The 19113-nt window shown below is 43.5% G+C and overlaps 1 protein-coding gene across 4 annotated transcripts in view; it reads left to right on the forward strand.

Annotated features, from left to right (window-relative positions):
* The window catches only part of sfmbt2 (Scm like with four mbt domains 2), a 192442-nt gene that overhangs the window by 121331 nt on the left and 51998 nt on the right, over nt 1–19113 (forward strand). For all 4 annotated transcript variants that reach the window (XM_080207712.1, XM_080207714.1, XM_080207715.1 and 1 more), the window contains exon 11: nt 2571–2697. In XM_080207712.1, the coding sequence (XP_080063838.1) occupies nt 2571–2697 (127 nt within the window). The remainder of the gene's footprint in view (nt 1–2570; nt 2698–19113) is intronic.

Consider the following 19113-nt stretch of genomic DNA (forward strand, 5'->3'; position numbering starts at 1 on the left):
AAATATTTTCAGCATATATTCACCAATTCCAAGTCAGTGCTTCATGCTGTTACAAGGATATCCATTTTAATTGAACAACTTTTTACTAAAGTGCAACACACTGAAGCAGCTGTTGCTATATCTGCATCTTCCTGTAGGATATTCGCCTGTATTGCTGGGTTGTTTGATATTATTAGATGCTAATGAAGCATTAGCAGACAATTTATTGTTCTGTCATGATTATGTGTAGGTTATCTTCAGACACAACTTCAACAAAGTCATCAAGTGTACATGAATCATGCTAGATTAGCAGATGGTTTTTGTGTGCCATTAATTTGATTTGATTTATTATTGTCACATGTATTAGCATACAGTGAAAAGTATTGTTTCCGGAGCGCTATACGGACAAAGCATACTGTACATACGGAAAGAAAGGAGAGCATGCAGAATGTAGTGTTACAGTCATAGTTAGGATATAGAGAGAGATCAACTTAATGCGCGGTAGATCCATTCAAAAGTCTGATGGCAGCTGGTCTTGAGTCGCATGGTATGCGTCCCCAGACTTCTGTATCTTTTTCCCCAACGGAAGAAGGTGGAAGACAGTATGTCCAGGATGAGTGCGGTCCTTAATTAAGCTGGCTGCTTATCCGAAGCAGCAGGAAGTGCGGAGAGTCAATGGACGGAAGGCTGGTTTAAGTGATGGACTGCGGTTCTTTCACGACCCTTTGTAGGAGTCTTACCAAGCTGTGATACAACCAGAAAGAATGCTTTCTATGGTGCAGCTGTAAAAGCTGGTGAGAGTCGTGGCAGACATGCCAAATGTCCTTACTCTCCTTAGAAAGTTGGTAGACTTTCTTAACAGTAGCATCAGCATGGAGAGACCAGGACAGACTCCAAAACAGAGCTTATCAAAAAATAACAGTGACCTGTCTTAATGCATTTACCTAGATAATGAACACATTTGAAACATTTGTTTTACGGAACAAAAATGTGATATCTTGCATTCATCTATCCTAATTTTTTAATACATCTGAAGTAGTGGCAGAAAGGCATGACAACGTCCAATTGTGCTTTGGACATGTTTTTCTCCTTGTTGAGCATGTTTGCTGGATTGACAATCTTCCAGTTTGGCGCAATGAATAATATAAACAACAATTTTCAAATTGTGGAGAAGTGATTTAAGCTGTGATTTTTCTGTGTGTTGATCTTTCTGGCTCTCTTGACACAGGAGAAAACTTTATAACTCTTAGCATAAATGTAGCAAACTAAGAAATGATCGTAAGTTATTCTGTATATTCTAAAACAGACCAACGCATAGCAATTTACTCTACTTTAAAACAGGTTTCCACATGTTGAAATATTTTAATTCATATGTTAATTCATATTGCATTTTGAAAATTAACTTAGTTCCAACCCATTTACATGATATTTGAATTAAATAATTGTTATTATATCGAGAATGTACCTATAAAGTTTCTGAACTGTTTTAATACTCTCAGACTTTATCATAGAATCCCTACAGTACAGAAGGTGGCCATTCAGCCCATCAAGTCTGTACCGACCACAATCCCACAGAGGGTCTATTCCCATAACCCCACACATTTACCCTGCTAATCCCCCTGATGTGAGGGTCAATTTAACATGGCCAGTCAACGTAACCCACACATCTTTAGACAATTAGAGCAAAGCAGAGCACCTGGAGGAAAGCCATGCAGACATGGGGAGAACATGCAGACTCCACCCAGACAGTGACCCAAGGCTGGAATTGAACCCGGGCCCCTGGTGCTGAGGCAATAGCTCTAACCACTGCGCTGCCTGTAGCAGGTTTAACCTTTGGCAATATAATCAAGTTACATTTTTATTTTAAAAATGAAGTTTTGATGAATTAAATATCATTAAATTTTTTTTGTCTTTTTTGTAGAATTATTTTAGTTTCCTTCTTGATTCTTTGATTGAAAAGCGTTCTTAATTCAAGCACATTTTGAATTTTTTTATTTGGAAACCTGATTACATTAAGAATTCACGTTGCTGTTCTTAATTATAAGGCTCTTTGGAAAGCTGCTGGATTTTCGTTCTGGTGATTATCACACTACATTTACACAGTTTTAGAACATACAGCACACATCCTTGTTATAACAATTTTGATTTGATTTATTATTGTCACATGTATTAGCATTCAGTGAAAAGTATTGTTTCTTGCGCACTATACAGACAAAACATACCGTTCATAGAGAAGGAAAGGAGAGAGTGCAGAATGTAGTGTTACAGTCATAGCTAGGGTGCAGAGAAAGATCAACTTAATGTGAGGTGGGTCCGTTCAAAAGTCTGACAGCAGCAGGGAAGAAGCTGTTCTTGAGTCGATTGGTATGTGACCTCAGACTTTTGTGCCTTTTCCCCAGTGGAAGAAGGTGGAAGAGAGAATATCCAGGGTGCGTGGGATCCTTGATTAAGCAGGTTGCAACAAACTTAGCTGAAAAAGAGATCTCCATAACAGTGGGAGGATGTTTTGGGAGGTATTAAAACGTGCAGTGTGATTAGTCAACCATTTTCTTATGTCGTGCTTTCTGCTTTCTCTTTCCGTCCATTTTCAGACTTCACTGAATCGAGGCTTCACCAAGAATATGAAGCTGGAGGCTGTTAACCTCAGTAACCTGGCAGAGATTTGTGTTGCTTCAATCACCAAAGTAAAAGGTCGATTAATGTGGCTCCAGCTTGAAGGTAAGCTAAAGGAAAATAGAATTATTGGAAATCCTTTGACTTGTTAACTTTTGTAGCCATTTGTCCCTTAACAAAACTGTTGGGTACAGAAGCCCATGTTTCATGCCTTGGTATTTTGGGGGTAAAAAGGTGAAAATTGATTGCCATATCCCTGTGCACGTCAGGCTTCAGAAATTAAGATTTTGGTCCCAGATCCTTTAATCAGTTAAATGGCCAGCAATGCCAAGGGTGGGATTTAAATGGGGTCAAGAGAGCCAGTGTGTTGTCCCCTCCCCCATTCCCCTCTGGGGGGTAAAAAAAAGTTTATGTGGGACTTCTGCTCCTGCCCTTGAGAGCCAGCAGCCAGGCTGCCACCCCTAGCATCTCGTCAGCACCAGAGCTCAGCCATGGATGCTGCTGGGTTGTAAGTAGGCCCAGGGATGAAGACAACACAGATCCTGGGAGTGAGGTGAGTCCAGGGTTTTGTATGGGGAAGGATTGAGAAACTTGGGGAAGGGTGCTGGGGGGTGTGGTTTGATGACCAGGTTAGAATTGATAATGGGGTGGAGGTAACTGTGTGTGTGTGTGTGTGTGTGTGTGTGTGTGTGTGTGTGTGTGTGTGTGTGTGTGTGTCCCAGCCTGCATTCGGCAGTGAGCAACTGGAGAACTGACTGCTTACTGATCTATGGTGTAAATAAAGTAACTTGATGATGGGACTTTTGGAGTTAATACAATCCTCCGCCCCATCCTTCCTGCCCTTCAATTTCCGCCCACTTTTCTGCGCCAAACATATTATGGTGTGGGTCGTACTTTGATCCGTTGCCTTGGTGACCTAGCTCAATTGTCCATTAATTATTTTTTCCAAAATGGCGGGTCGGCTGCCTGACGAACATTTTATGAGGACTGGGTCAGCAATGGGCGAGAAATCAGTGGAAGGGAAGTAGTTAGACTGGAAATTTGCTTAATACCAGTGAGTATGTTTAAGTCACGGGTAGGTAGATTTCTGATAGACAAGGGAATTAAGGGTTATGGGGAGAGGGCAGGAAAGTGGAACTGATCCACTTCAGATCAGCCATGATCTTATTGAATGGCAGGGCAGGCTCGAGGGGCTAGATGGCCTCCTCCTGCTCCTATTTCTTATGTTCTTATGAGCAAATGGAGAAAAAACTGTTTCAAGATACAGACCAGTGGAGTCTGTGGAGGGATACGTGCCCTGTTAACGAGGGATATCCCTGTTAAAGGGATATGTGCCCTGTTAATAAATGATATGGAAGTCTCCGAATTGCAAAGGATTTCTTAATTTGTCTCTGTTTAATTAGCACATTGGCCCAGAACTTCCATTCCCCAGAGGGGTTATACTCAAGTGGTAGCCTGAAAGATGCACTGGGGGGTGGGGGGATCCTTCAGAGGTTCCACCACAAGACTGCATGGCAATTTCCTTGGAAGCTTCAACTTCTGGTGGGCAATCGCTTTGTGTCTGGAACCTTTCAAGATTCCAATCTAAAGTTGAAGACTTCGGGTGGTTCCAACTCACTTAGCAGAATAGTTACCCAGGAAAAATTGTAAACTGTTTCAAACACCTGGTAACTAAGTATCCTACTGACTCACCTTAACCCACACTAATTACCATGGAGTCAGAGAGTGTTGGGAGACTTCTTACTGTGCCCATGTGCAGTCCAACGCCAGCATCTCCACATCATGGTAGCCACTCTGCTGGCTTGTTAGAGCTGAATTTAAACAAAGGGGCATTTAAACATATTGAAGTAAAGCAGCTAATGCTGTAAAACAAAAGGGCAGGTGGCTCTGTTTTCCCTGACTATTCTTCACTATACTGAATGCCTCCTGGGGAACGCTGCTCCGCATTCCTCAGCAGGCCTGGACTAGCAGTCGGGGCATGAAATACGGGAGTCCAGTCCAAGGTTAGAAAGTCAGAGTGGAATGGCAGTTTGATTCCACTCCGCAGAAGATTCAGCCCATTATTTCTGTTGTATGTTTCAGAGTAACATGCATTTTCTGCAAAGATATTGTGAGATTTCTTTTGAGTAACTAACTTTGCCTTTTGGAAGTCAGAACAATAAACCTGTGACAGTATAAAAGGCTACCAATGCAGTGTAGATTGGAACCAGGAACCTTCCGTACGTACTTGTGTCAAAGTTGAGTTTTTGAGACCCAAAAGTCACAAGGTCAACTTTGACGCAGATAAAGTTTTTGAGCAGTGCTTGCTTGCAATACCGACTGGAGTTGGGCCCAGAAAAGGCCTGTTCCAGCAAGAAAAACAAGCAACATTAATAAATTCATCTTAATTTGTTAACATTTGCTTGTTTTGTAACATGAAGAACTAAAGATATTTCACCCAGCACAATATAAATATAAAAGCAAACTGCTATAATTGATGGCAATCTGAAATGAAAACAGGAAATGTTGGATAAACTCGGCAGGTCTGGCAGCATCTTTGGAGAGGGAAACATTTAGCATTTCGAGTCCCTGTGATGCTTCAGAGCTGAGGAACAGCATTTCATTTTCCAAATAGGCACTTCACAGTTTTCTGGACTTGAGAACTCTGTCCTCCATTTTGAGTTTCAAAAAAAAACAAAGAAAATTACAGCACAGGAACAGGCCCTTCGGCCGCTACAAGCCTGCACCAACCACGCTGCCCAACTGAACTAAAACCCCTTACCCTTCCGGGGACCATATCCCTCTATTCCCACCCTATTTATGTATTTGTCCAGATGCCCCTTAAAACTCACTATCATACCTGCTTCCACTACCTCCCCTGGCAGTGAGTTCCAGGCACCACCACCCTCTGTGTAAAGAAACTTGCCTCGTACATCTCCTTTAAACCTTGCCCCTTGCACCTTAAACCTATTCCCCCCCTAGTAATTGACTCTTCTACCCTGGGAAAAAGCTTCTGACTATCCACTCTATCCATGCCCCTCTTAATCTTGTAGACTTCTATCAGGCCGCCCCTCAAATTCCGTCGTTCCAGTGAGAACAAACCAAGTTTCTTCAAGCTCTCCTCATAACTAATGCCCTCCATACTAGGTAATACCCTGGCAAATTTCTTCTGTACCCTCTCCAAAGTCTCCACATCTTTTTGGTAGTGTGGCGAACAGAATTGAACATATATTCCAATTGCGGCCTAACTAAGGTTCTATAAAGCGGCAACATTCTTTCCCACTCACACCTCCAAATCATCATTCAGGACCAGTCTGTAACTTGTTCACGTGTTTTACATTCAGGAACTGCTGAATCTTGTTCTGCTATTTGCAATTCTGCTCCCTGACCTTTTTATGCCACTATTAAAACCTGCCTGAATCTTTAAGACTATCATTACCACTCCCTTTGTCAAGTTAATTTCTCCTGAGTTCCAACCCATCCCTGACGTTCTAGTTTGCTGCACCTGCTCCATTCCCCCTTCCCTGTCCGGCATAAAATCCATCACATTTTCATTCCTCTTCAACTCTGAAGAGAGTCGAAATCTGTTTCCATCTCCACAGCTGTTGCCAGACTTACTGGGCAGGATTTTCCAACCTTGCTTGGGCAAGTTTGTAAAATCCTGCACGAGGCCAGTGGAGAATTCTGATCTGCGAGTCTCGCCCACCCTGATTCCGGGCGAGGTGGTAAAATTCCGGCCACTGGGGTTTTTCCAGGATTTGCTGACAATGTAAATATATACCATAATGAATAAAATGCAGAACATTGCGATCCTTCAAAATCACTCTGATCACCATCTGAATCACCGAACAATTTGTTCCATCATTGCATGGATCGTCCTTGTCTTCATCCTTACCTTAATATTACCAATAAATTTGACATTATTATTCTAGAAGTAATTGTCCTTAGTACCATCAAACATATTTGATATCCTATATTTTAGGATTGATTTTATTTTGACAACTTGGGATCAACCTTATTCTCTGCATCTATGACCCACTGACACAATATTGCAAGTGAGGGTGCTCGCACACTTTTGCCTTTAATGAATGTCATTTTGCCTTTCACCATCCACCTGTTCCACGTCTGGAGACTGCCCGTGAGATCTTACACCCACGACACACAACCGGGAACAACTGTTGGTTGAGCTCACGTCGACACGTTGGGATTTGATCGTGTTCCAGATGAGCAAACGCACTCCTTTGCGTAGTCCCCTGGCCTTAAATTACACATTTCTCTGATCCACAGCACGGTGGTACAGTGGTTAGCACTGCAGCCTCACAATGCCAGCGACCTGGATTCAATTCCAGCCTTGGGTCACTGTCTGTGTGGAGTCCGCACATTCTCCTCGTGTCTGTGTGGGTTTCCCCCGGATGCACCAGTTTCCTCCCACAGTCAGAAGATGTGCGGGTTAGGTAGATTGGCCATGCTAAATTGCCCCCCTTAGCGTCAGGGGGATTCGCAGGGTAAGTGCTTGGGATTCGGGGATAGGCTCTCAGCGGGATTGTTGGTGGTCCAGGCTTGATGGGCCGAATGACCTCCTCCTTCTGCACTGGAGGGAATCTAATCTAATCTATTTCTTGCAACTTCCTTTATCCATCTAGTCTGGATGACCAGGTCTTTCTGAGATTTCTCTTCGGGGAGAATTTTAATATCTGTTTTAATTTTGTGCCATTTGCCTTACAAGGCGGAACCACCATGAATGTGACTTTTCGTGGTTTTAAGTGGGACAGTTCTTTCACCAATCTTGGTACCAGTCTTGTTTGCTGACATGTTAAAGTTCAGCAGTTTTATCCATATTTTTAATGCAGGCTGGTCAACAGATATTCTTTTCTTGATATCAGGTAACAAAACATTGAATTTGACTCACCATCAAGTTCAGTTGGTATACGCTGTGACATTTTTGACAGAGTACTAACATGTATGTTTTCACAAATCTCGTGTACCACTGGGCACTGATTGTGAATCTTGGAATGCCATCGTTCTTCACTTCCCTGAGGGCACTGAGTCACCTGCCTCCATGGCTATTACCATTGTGATGCTGCTCATTAACTCATTCCAGTCCTTTTTTCTCAATTTGATTTGATTTATTATTGCTGCCACGTATTCACTTACAGTGAAGAGAATTGTTTCTCACGCACTATACAGACAAAGCATGCCATTCATAGAGAAGGAAAGGAGAAGGTGCAGAATGTTGTGTTATAGTCATAGCTGGGGTGTGGAGAAAGATCAACTTAATGCAAGGTAGGTCCATTCAAAAGTCTGATGGCAGCAGGGAAGAAGCTGTCTTGAGTCAGTATGTGGCCTTAGACTTTTGTATGTTTTTCCCGACAGAAGGTGGAAAAGTGTATATCCGGGGTGCGAGCAGTCCTTGATTATGGTAGCTAATTTTCCGAGGCAGTGGGAAGGGTGGACAGTGTCAATGGATGGGTGGCTGGTTTGCGTGATGGATTAGGCTACATTCAAGCCAGGTCTGCCTCTATAGACCCTTTTATTCTTCAGCATCATCTCTAATTTCTTGGCTGTCTTTCTCCAGTCTTGAATTATTTTCTTGGAAATGTTATAAATTCACTGCTGCACATTTCATCTCCGCAAATGTCACAACTTTCATTTTAAATTGAGCTGCGTACTTGTTATTCTTTCTTAATGACATCACGATAGATCATGTGGTACCAATTAGTTTTGTCAATTGGCTTGGAGATTGCTGCTTGAATTGGCAGAGGAAAAATCTAAAGGTTCCTGTGTGTCCCCTTAAACTAATGAACCAGAGTAATTACAGGTAAGTAATTAATAATCACAGCATGCTAGCTCCCTGAAAAACTAGGTTTGACTCTTACACGCTTACATATGGTATATGTTTCTGTATATAAAGAATGAATGAATCTATAATGTGAGATGGAATAAAGGATAATTCAGTTATAATAACTAATCACCCAGCATCCATTCATTGAGAGTCCAATGGAGTTCTTTAGTAAGTAGTAATATTTAATTTATAAGTCAAAACCTCTGCTTCACAGCGCCACGGACCCGGGTTCAATTCTAGTCTCAGGCCACAGACTGTGTGGAGTTTGCACATTCTCCACGTCTGCGTGGGTTTCCTCCGAGTGCTCCAGTTTCCTCTCTCAGTCTAAAGATTTGTGGGTTAGGTAGATTGGCCAAGCTAAATTGCCCCATAGTGTCAGGGGGATTAGCAGGGTAAATTTATGGGGTTATGGGAATAGGGACCGGATGGAATTATGGTAGGTGCAGACTCGATGGGCCGAATGGCCTCCTTTTGTACTGTAGGGATCCTTTGTTTCGGTGTTTTCATAGAATCCAATTTACACCCAAGTATATGGCTTCCGGTAATATTTAGAATATTGTGAGCAAGCCTACGTGCATCCCTAAAAGGATATTGATGCATTTTAGAGAATTCAGATGGAACTGTGATTCTGGGATGTACGTGAAAATTTAAATGTTCCTTGTACTTTTGTCGGGTCCATTCATTCCTTTGAATAGATGAGGACAGCACTGGTATGAATTTTAAAATGAATTTATTTTATTGAACAGAAATTAACATAGAAGTGGAAAGGAAGAGCAAACCTGAGACTTGCTTCTACTGCCAGTCCCTGTATTGAGGGACACTGGCCGGAATTCTCCCATCCTGTCCACCACTGGTATTTTAGCGGGTGGATTGTGGACAATATGAAACCCCATTGACAGTCGGGCAGGAATTTCCGGCTTTTAGACCAGCGCAGACGGAGAATCCTGCCCACTGAATTCAAAAAGGAACTGCAAACTGAACACACAGTTCCAAACTAAATGTTAATTCTTATCTCGTTATTGTGAGCGTCCTTCTCAGTCTGTCTCTGCCTACCAAACGTGGGTCTTGCAGCTGTCGTTGTCAAGACTTGTCTTGCTTGCCATGTACTTTTCAGGAATGTGATCAATTTTCAGCTGACCCAGCATGTCTTCTGAGTTTTAAAATGCAGTCAAGTGCTCGTTAACCCTGACAGTCTAACATTTAAATATAATTGGGCAGGAAGATCTTAAAATGAGGTCTTTGCATAGACTTAAGCAAACATGGCTAAGCATACATATGATCTCCCAATGTTGAATGGGGGAGTTGTAATAACTTCACAGAGGCGAAAGTCCTGTTACTAAGTTACTTTATTTACACCATACATCTGTACACAGCTCTCCAGTTGCTCCCTGCTGCGTGCAGGCTGGGAGTCTGACACACCTGCTTTAAATAGGGAGCATGAGGCTCTCTGATTTAATCATCAGTTAGGACTCATCAGGTAACTCTTTTGCATACCAAACAAGTAAATAAACTCAAACTAACTTAGGGACAAATTAAAAGGGGCAGCCCCCCAAAAAGGAAGGGAGGATGGCCCGAACAGAAACCAAAGTCCAAGGGAAACTTAGAACATTAAATCAAAATGTGATTGCTGGGGTCTGTAAGACACCCCAGCCCCTGCAGTGCCCAGCAGGCAAGACTCATCAGGTAGTCCATACTCTAGCAAGCCAACCTCATTAGTCATCACGGGAGTCTAATTGGCAGGTAATAGCCACCTTAGATTTCTGTGAAATAGAGAAATCAAATTTTGTGTACAAAGTTAAAGAAATGAACATCTTCAGGACTAATGCAACGTTGACTTAAGACTCTTTATGCATTCGTTACAGGTGCAGAAATGCTTTAAACTTGAAAAGGGCCAGTCTAATTTTCAGGCTTAGTTAATTATAAATTCCAGCTGCACTGATGAGATTCAAAGTCAATGAGAGGGAAAAGCAAATGGAACTTATTTCCGATTTTCATTTGATTTGAGCATCCTATTCCACAAACAGCAACTCTAGAGGTGCTGTCTCAGGTGAGAATGGAGGCTGTGATATAGTTACATAAAAAATCAATAGCCCTGATTTTAACTCTGGGTGGAGTCAAGCCTAGGAGTAAACCTCCATTGCAACAACAGCAGTTGACATTTTATACTCGGCATGTAGGTGGACCCTGGTGTTTGGAAGGAAATTGGAGGCTTTTAATGGTTGACGTCTGTGTTGCAATTTATGGTACTGTAGACACAATTCCAATAGATACAATGCAAGCTTTACTGAATTTAGCAGATCGCAGAGACAAGAAAATTGCTTTGTAGTTTTAACCTAACCCGGTTTCTATTCTGACAAAGGTGGGGTTCTCTTAAAATCAAGGCTTAAGATCGATAAGTTGCAAAAGCACAATAGAGGCACAGGCCATGATTAGGCAACCCCTTTCACCATAAGCAGAAACCTTGTAATAGCCACTAAATTTCACAAGTGGCCAGAAACTGGATTTAAGTTTTCAAGATCTCAGTTTGCATCTGGGCGTGAGCCTGATTTCCATCTCATTTATTTTTATTTTTATATTATTGATTAGTGTCATGAGTAGGCTTACATTAACACTGCAGTGAAGTCACTGTGAAAATCCCCTAGTCGCCACACTCCGGTGCCTGTTCAGCTACACTGAGGGAGAATTTAGCATGGCCAATGCACCTAACCAGCACATTTTTTGGACTGTGGGAGGAAACCCATGCAGACATGGGAAGAACGTGCAGACTCTGCACCGATGGTGTCCCAAGCCGGGAATTGAACCTGGGTCCCTGGCGCTGTGAGGCAGCACTGCTAACCACTGTGCCACCGTGCCGCCCACGACCATGCCACCCTGAATTTAAATGCAGTTACTGGCCTTGACAGATTAGCTTCCGTCCATGACACATTCCTCCACCACCCCCACTGCCCATTGCCTCCCCAGGATTGTGACATTACACCAGCGCAGATCACTGCAGGTTTTCAAAAATGAAAACTAATTGTGATGACCAGCCAGAGACACAGAGGTGTCTGTAGTCTCCTGGGGTTGGGAGACAAGGCTGGACATTGCCCCCCCTGGCAATGCCAAGGGGGTGGTGGCCAGGGGGCTCTCAGCTACCCTCCTCCATTGGGATGGGAGGGTTTCCCTCATGTGGTAAGAATGGGGGGGAGACAAATGTCCTGATGCTTACGAGTGAGAGCATGGGTGCCTCGATGTTGACATTGTGGTGGGTGGTGCTCCAATCCTTGGGGGAGGAGTCCCAGTCGCAGTGTGAGGGAGGGTGTGAAATCCATTGCAAAAAGGCGCCTTTGAAACCAGCGAGTTTCACACGGATTTTCTCACCTGATCCAACACTGGGAAAACTGCACCCAGTGTCACTTAATGACCAAGAAGTGGGTTGAAAATTCAAAATGTGTTAGCGACAACGAGCAGAAGAGTTACTGACACTATCTTGGAACAGAGGACGGAAGTTGTGCTTTCAGTTGGCTATCTATAATTATTGTAGAATTGGGTGGGGAGAGTTAGCCACCCAAAGCAATAGTAGATATTGCAGCCTGACATTTGGGACTAGCAATGTGAGCTCAGGCAATGGTCACATTGTTGACACAAAAGAAACTTCCTTATCTAACATTTTATCAATAACATGCAGTCAATAACTTTCCCACTCTTCTTGTCACTTGGATTTTTTTTTAAGTTTGCGGTTGAATCATTCTAAAATATTTACTGTTTGCCTCTGCAACAATGACCAGAAATAGATGATGATTTCTAAGAGCTCTGGTAATCTAAAAGGGACTATATTCATGTTAGTATCATTTCTATTTCAACTGGAGCTCTTCTTCAGTGATTAAATCAATGTGAATTAAATAGGTTGAAGGCACAATTTTGTTTTCCAAACAAAATAAAACTCTTAATTGTCCAAGTTGTTAAAAATATAAAATTTAAATGTGAATGGTCTGCATCTGAGATTGAATGACATTTGGAAGGTGTCATTCCCAGACACTTGGGCCCAGATTCTCATCCCCGAGTCAAGACATTTCCCGACTGAGTGAACCTGACCTTTAAGAATGTCCGCTCACGGGTCGAATTGTCAGCCTGGGGAGGGGGCTGAAACAGGATGGGTGACCCCAGAACAAATGTGCTGGCTATCGGGTGTAGAGGCGGGCAAGGCCTGCTCTGTGCCCCAACATTGTCTACATAAACAAAAGCTAATAAAACTACAAAATTCCTCCAATCCTCACGCAAACTTGTGTCAATCCATTTCTCCACCGACCCATAACCCCTCTGCCAACAGTGCCAACCCTTGCCCCCTACCCACTGCCCTTTGTCCTTATCCCCTCCATGCCAACTCACCTAATATTATTGGACTAGTTCCTTGATCGCTTTGATGCTTCCTGGATAGCTTTGACCAGTTTGAAGCTGGACAGTTCCTTCACAATTCCTTGCAAGAAGTCTCATAACACCAGGTTAAAGTCCAATAGGTTTATTTGGAATCCCGAGCTTTCAGAGCACTGCTCCTTCATTAGGTGACATTCCTTGACATCTGACATTGGGTAAATGTTGGAGTCCATTATAAAGAATGCAATAGCAGAGTGTTTAGAAATTCATAATATAATCAAGCAGAGTTAATATGAGTGCATGGAGGGGGAACATGCTTGACAAATGTGTTAGAATTCTTTGAGATGGAGCAGGATAGATAAAGAGGAACCAGTAGATCTAATATACTTAGATTTCCAAAGTGCACTGATATGTGTTGATTGTCCCTTTTACGGGCAGCACAGCAGAAGAGAGTCACCTGGCTTGAGGGACCAGTTGGGACTGAGAGTGGGTAATCACCCCCAGGGGAGGGTCCTACCTCGGGCAAAATAAAGTCTGAAGATACGAGGGACTGGGGCAGTCAGTGGGCTGCTCTGGGCAATTGGGGAGGAGGGGATGGTGCTGCTAGCATCTATACAGTTTTTCCTTATTAGTCAATATTCTTTGTGTTCATGATGAAGTCTGATAGTGTGCATCGTTACAATAAGGTACCACACAAAAGGCTACTTAATAAACTAAGAACCTATTGTGTTAATAGCTTGGAGAGAGGATTGGCTATCTAATAGGAAACAGGGAATTGTGATCAGAGGGGTAATTTCAGGATGGCAACCTGTAACTAGTGCAGTGTCTCACGGATCAATGCTGGGCGATAATTATTTACAATGGGTGAGATTTTCCAGCCATCTGCATCCCATGACCAGAATTCCCATCCTAGGTCAACAGACCTTCACATGGTCTGCCAGATTTTCTGTCCTATCCGCTATGTTCCCGCAGCGGGCGGGACTGGAAAATTCCACCCAGTTATAAAGTTAAAAATGTTAAGGTTTAAAGTTCATTTCTTAGTGTCACAATTAGGCTTACATTGTCACTGCAATGAAGTTACTGTGAAAATCCCCTAGTCGCCACACTCTGGTGCCTGTTCGGGAACACTTAGGGAGAATTTAGCATGACCAATGCGCCTAACCAGCACACCTTTCAGAAGTGTAATGACCTGGATAAGGGAATATGAATGCCACATTGTCAAATTTGCAGATGAGACAAAGATTGATGGGAAGGCAAGTGATGAGGATGACATTTTTGATTCATTTGTGGATGTGGATTCCGCTGGCAAGGCCAGCACTCGTTATCCTATCTGAGCTGTCATGATCTCAGTGAATGGTGGAGCAAATCCGATGGGCCAAATGGCCTAACTCTGCTCCTACATCTTATGGTCTTACGTCAGAATTCTCTTCCTTTGAAGATTTCCAGGATCTTCAGGAGGGGAATAGTTGTGACAATCTGAGAGGCCTGTTGCCGTGCTGTATTTTTCTTCCCCCAAGGGTCAACGCTATGTCCAATACTTGGGGCTGAATTTTTAATTAAATGAACAGTTAAGTTTGGGTCGGGGGGAAATGCATCTGTTTCCCAATCCAATCCCGCCTACCCATTCAATTCCTGCTTTAACTCGAGCTGGAAAATGGCTTGCTGCCCAACCAGGCCCAAGGAGGAATATGATAATGAAGTTACACGCCTCCTAGCCCGTGCAGCTTTGTAATTAACTATCCGCCAGGTTTCTCGAGCCACAGGGGGCTCAGCAGCTTTCTCAACACCTCCCTGCTGGATTCAGGTGCTTTCCTGAGGAGCCCCCCACAATCAGGACCCCTCCTCCCTATCCCAACAAACTTCCTCCAGAGACCTTCAAGCTACCCCCTCCCTCCAATTTCTTTCTGATTGTATCACAGTTTGGTATAGCTCCAATTCTGCCCAAAACTGCAAGAAACTGCAAAGAGTTGTGAACGAAGCCCAATCCATCACGCAAGCCAGCTTCCCATTCATTGACTGTGTCCACACTACCTCGGAAAAGCAGCTAGTATAATTAAGGACCCCATGCACCCTGGACATTCTCTCCTCCACCTTCTTCCATTGGGAAAAAGATGCAAAAGTCTGAGGTCACATACCAACTGACTCGAGAACAGCTTCTTCCCTGCTGCCATCAGACCTCTGAAAGGACCTTGCACTAAGTTGAACTTTCTCTATACCCTAGCTATGACTGTAACACTACATTCTGCACTCTCTCCTTTCCTTCCCTATGAACAGTATGCTTTGTCTGTATAGCATGCAAGAAAGAATACTTTTCACTATATATACTAAACCATGTGGTAATAATAAATCAAATCAAAAATCTGGTCCTAAACCCCTCACCGATATCAGACCCAATCCCCTTTCCTCCTGTCTCAGCCCCGAGAGCCGCAGCCCCCCTCCCTCCATTATCTTTTAGATAGCTACTATTGAATCTGCTTTTCCTTTGCTTCCAGGCACAGTCCTTCAATTTGTTGTAGCTCACAGTATAAAACTCTCCTCATCTCTCCTGTTCCTTGTGCCGATTTATCTTAAATCTGTGGCCTCAGGTTATCAGTGCTGCTACCCGTGGAAATGAAGCCTTGCATAATTTGGGACGTATCTATTAAATCTGACTTAACCTTCTTTGCGCTGAAGGAAAGAAATTGCAGCTTCTCCAGTGCCTCTTCATTTCTGGTCTTGGTCTGTTGAAACACTGCAATTTTTGCAAGGTCTTGATATTCTTCCTAATGTTTGATGCGCTAGATTGGAAACAGTACTTCAGCTCAGATCTAACCAGTGATTTATAAAACAATAAAAGATCATCTTCTGATATCTACTATAATTTCCTTCATTGGCCAAAATATGAAACACAATCATATTAGAACTGCATTGAAATCACCCTTCACAAAGTTGTCCAGTTTATTATCTTGAAGAACAGAGATCAAAGTACATTTCAGGCACGTCACACAATGCTATGTGGATATACCGTTTGAGCTTTTGGCTCCTGGTTTAAAATACTATCTCAATCTGCTGATGTGCCGCCACTGTTATACACCACAAATGATCTGTTCAAATATTGCCTCACAATTATTAATTCTTAATATGAATTCAGTATGGACAAATGGCAGTGCTGTTAGTCTGCTGTAGATTCTGTTGCTCTTGGAAAGGCTTTATACCGGAAAGATGTTATAAAACATGTGCCCCGGGATTTTACTGTCCCGTCCGCCACACGAATTGGAGCGGGCGAAGAGCAGACAGTGGGAAGGTCCATTGGCCTCGGGTGGGATTTTCCGGTTTTCAGATGAGAAAGGTCATACAATGCTGCCCTAGAGCTTTGGTCTTGTGGAGTGGTCTTTGTGGCATGTGATTGATACTACTGCTTATATTAGTGGGGTGAGGTTAACCTAATGAGGATGAGGTTAACCTAATGAGATTAAACATAGTTAAAGTTTTATTTATTAGTCACAAGTAGGTTTATATTAACACTGCAATGAAGTTACTGTGAAAATCCACACTCTGGCACCTGTTTGGGTACACTGAGGGAGAATTTAGCACGGCCAATGCACGTTAACCACCACGTCTTTCGGACTGTGGCAGGAAACCAGAGCAACCGGAGGAATCCCACACAGATACAGGGTGAATGTGCAGACTTTGCACAGATAGTGACCCAAGCCAGGAATCGAACCCAGGCCCCTGGTGCTGTGAGGCAGCAGTGCTAACTACGAGATTAAACTGACAGATGGGCAGCATGATGGTACAGTGGTTAGCAGTGCTGTCTCACAGCACCAGGGAATCGGGTTCAGTTCCTAACCTGGGTCACTCTCTGTGGAGTCTGCATATTCTCCATGTGTCTGCGTGGGTTTCCTCCGGGTGCTCTGGTGTCCTCCCACAGTCCAAATATATGCGGGTTAGGTGGATTGGCCATGCTCCCTTAGTGCCAGGAGGACTAGCTCAGGTAAGTGCGTGGGGTTATGGGGATAGGGCCTGGGTGTGATTGTAGTTGGTGAAGACTCAATGTGTCAAATGGCTTCCTTCTGCACTGTAGAATTCTATGATTAATGATGCCTTGTTGTAATTCTCGATTATTTCATACATATTTTATACACTTCAAGTTTCAGTATCTTATCAGCTAAAACATCTTGTTGCAAGTTTAATTGTACGCAAGATTTCTCAAGTTATAAACAATCATGGCTGATCATCTCTACTTTTTAAACTCCCAAAAGAGAAGTACATTCCGTCCAAACACACCATAAAATGCTTTTTTTCCTCACCGAGTACCAGTCACTGACAGAAAACAAGAGCTTAAAAATTCTAGTCACTTCAGTATCTGGACACCTAGTGCTGGTGCTGGACTTGTAGGTGGGAAACTCCTTTTAACTGCAGAGAAAATCGGGCACCTGCATTTATGCTTGGGAATGTGAAAGGGAAACTCAGAGGCTGAGTTTATTTTTGTTGCAGAAATGTTTGGTAATTTTTGAAACGTATTCTTTTGTGGGCTGTGGACATTGCTGGCTCAGCCAGTCTTTTTAAGAGCCCTTGAGAAAGCGGTGGTGAGTCACCACCTTTCATCACTGCAGACAGAATGGCGTTGGTTCACCAACAGTGCGGATGGGAAGGGGGTTCCAGCGTTTGAACCCAGTGACAGTGAAGGCACGGCGATTACCTTTCCAAGTCAGGATGCCGTATAGAGGGAGGGGAACTCGGTGTTCACGCGCACTGGCTGACCTTGTCCTTCCGCGTGGTAAAGGTCACAGGTTGCTGCCAAATAAATCTTGGTGAGTTGCTGCGGTGTATCTCAGAGATCAGCAGCTCCCACCCGGTACGCCCCGGCGCAGGGGGTGTGCTGTGGCAATTGTCCAAGTGTGCTGGGAAATCCAAGGCTAATCGGAGAGAATCCCAAACTCTCGCTTTGTTTCTTTGATTTGATTTATTATTGTCACATGTATTAAAGAACAGTGAAAAGTATTATTTCTTATGCACTATACAGACAAAACATACCGTTCATAGAGAAGGAAACGAAAAAGTGCTGAATGTAGTGTTGCAGTCATGGCTAGGGTGTAGAGAAAGATCACCTAATTGCAATGTAAGTCCATTCAAAAGCCTGACAGCAGTAGGGAAGAAGCTGTTATTGAGTTGGTTGGTACGTAACCTTAGACTTTTGTATCTTTTTCCTGACGGAAGAAGGTGGAAGAGAGAATGTCCAGGGTGCGTGACCTTCTTAATTATGTGGCTGCTTTTCCGAGACAGCGGGAAGTATAGACACAGTCAGTGGATGGGAGGTTGGTGTGCGTGATGGATTGGGCTACATTCACGAGCTTTTGTAGTTTCTTGCAGTCTTGGGCAGAGCCATACCGAGCTGTGATACAACCAGAAAGAATGATTTCTATGGTGCATCTTAAAAATTGGTGAAAGTTGTAGCTGACATGCCAAATTTCTTTAATCTTCTGAGAAAATAGAGGTATTGGTGAGCTTTCTTAGCTATAGTGTCAGCATGAGGGGACCAGGACAGCCTGTTGGTGATCTGGACACCCAAACTCCTGCTCTTTCTCTCACTGCTTTTATTCCCTGGTCTCTCATTCCCTTTCATTGCCCTTATTTCCTTGAATTTTCATCTTCTCTCTCTCTCGCTGTCTCGCTCATCACTTTTATTGACCTGAATTTTTGCTCACTCGGCCTTTTATAACCACAAGCTATCACATGGCTTTACGAAGGGGAAATCATGCATGACAGATTTATTAGAATTCTTTGTGGTAGTAACAAGAAGGATAGATAAAGGGGAACCAGTAGATGTAATATACTTGGATTCCAGTTCCCAGGTGTGCGGAGGATGTCTCCAGCTTCAGCACCTGGAAACCTGTGTTTCAGAGCTGGAGCGGCACCTGGGGACACTGGAGCATCCGCGAGATGGAGATTATTGTGAGTAGCACGCAGAGAGAGATGGTCACAGCACAAGTTCAGACGCCAGCAGGAAGGGAGTGGGTGACCACCAGGCAGAGCAAGAGGACTAGGCAGGCAGTGTAGAAATCTCTGTGGCTATAGATATGCTGAGGGGAATGTCCTGTTGGCTGCAAATGAAGGGAATCCTCAATATGAAGGCAGAACTTTACCAATACAGTAAAGGACAGGTGCATCTGCAGCAGATAGTTTGGTGAGGATGAGGTCAAGTAGGGGTTTCCCCTCTTGTTTCCCTCAGCATCGGCCACATATCCAATCTATGCCTTTTACTACTTGGTCAGTTGTATGTTGCTGAACCACTCTCTGTGATGGACACTGAAATCCCCCTCACCCAGCCTACATCCTGTGCCCTTGCCATCACGTAACTGGGCTGG

Source organism: Carcharhinus amblyrhynchos, chromosome 19 (genome assembly GCF_965287045.1).
Source record: "Carcharhinus amblyrhynchos chromosome 19, sCarAmb.v2.hapA, whole genome shotgun sequence".
Taxonomy (NCBI): domain Eukaryota; kingdom Metazoa; phylum Chordata; class Chondrichthyes; order Carcharhiniformes; family Carcharhinidae; genus Carcharhinus; species Carcharhinus amblyrhynchos.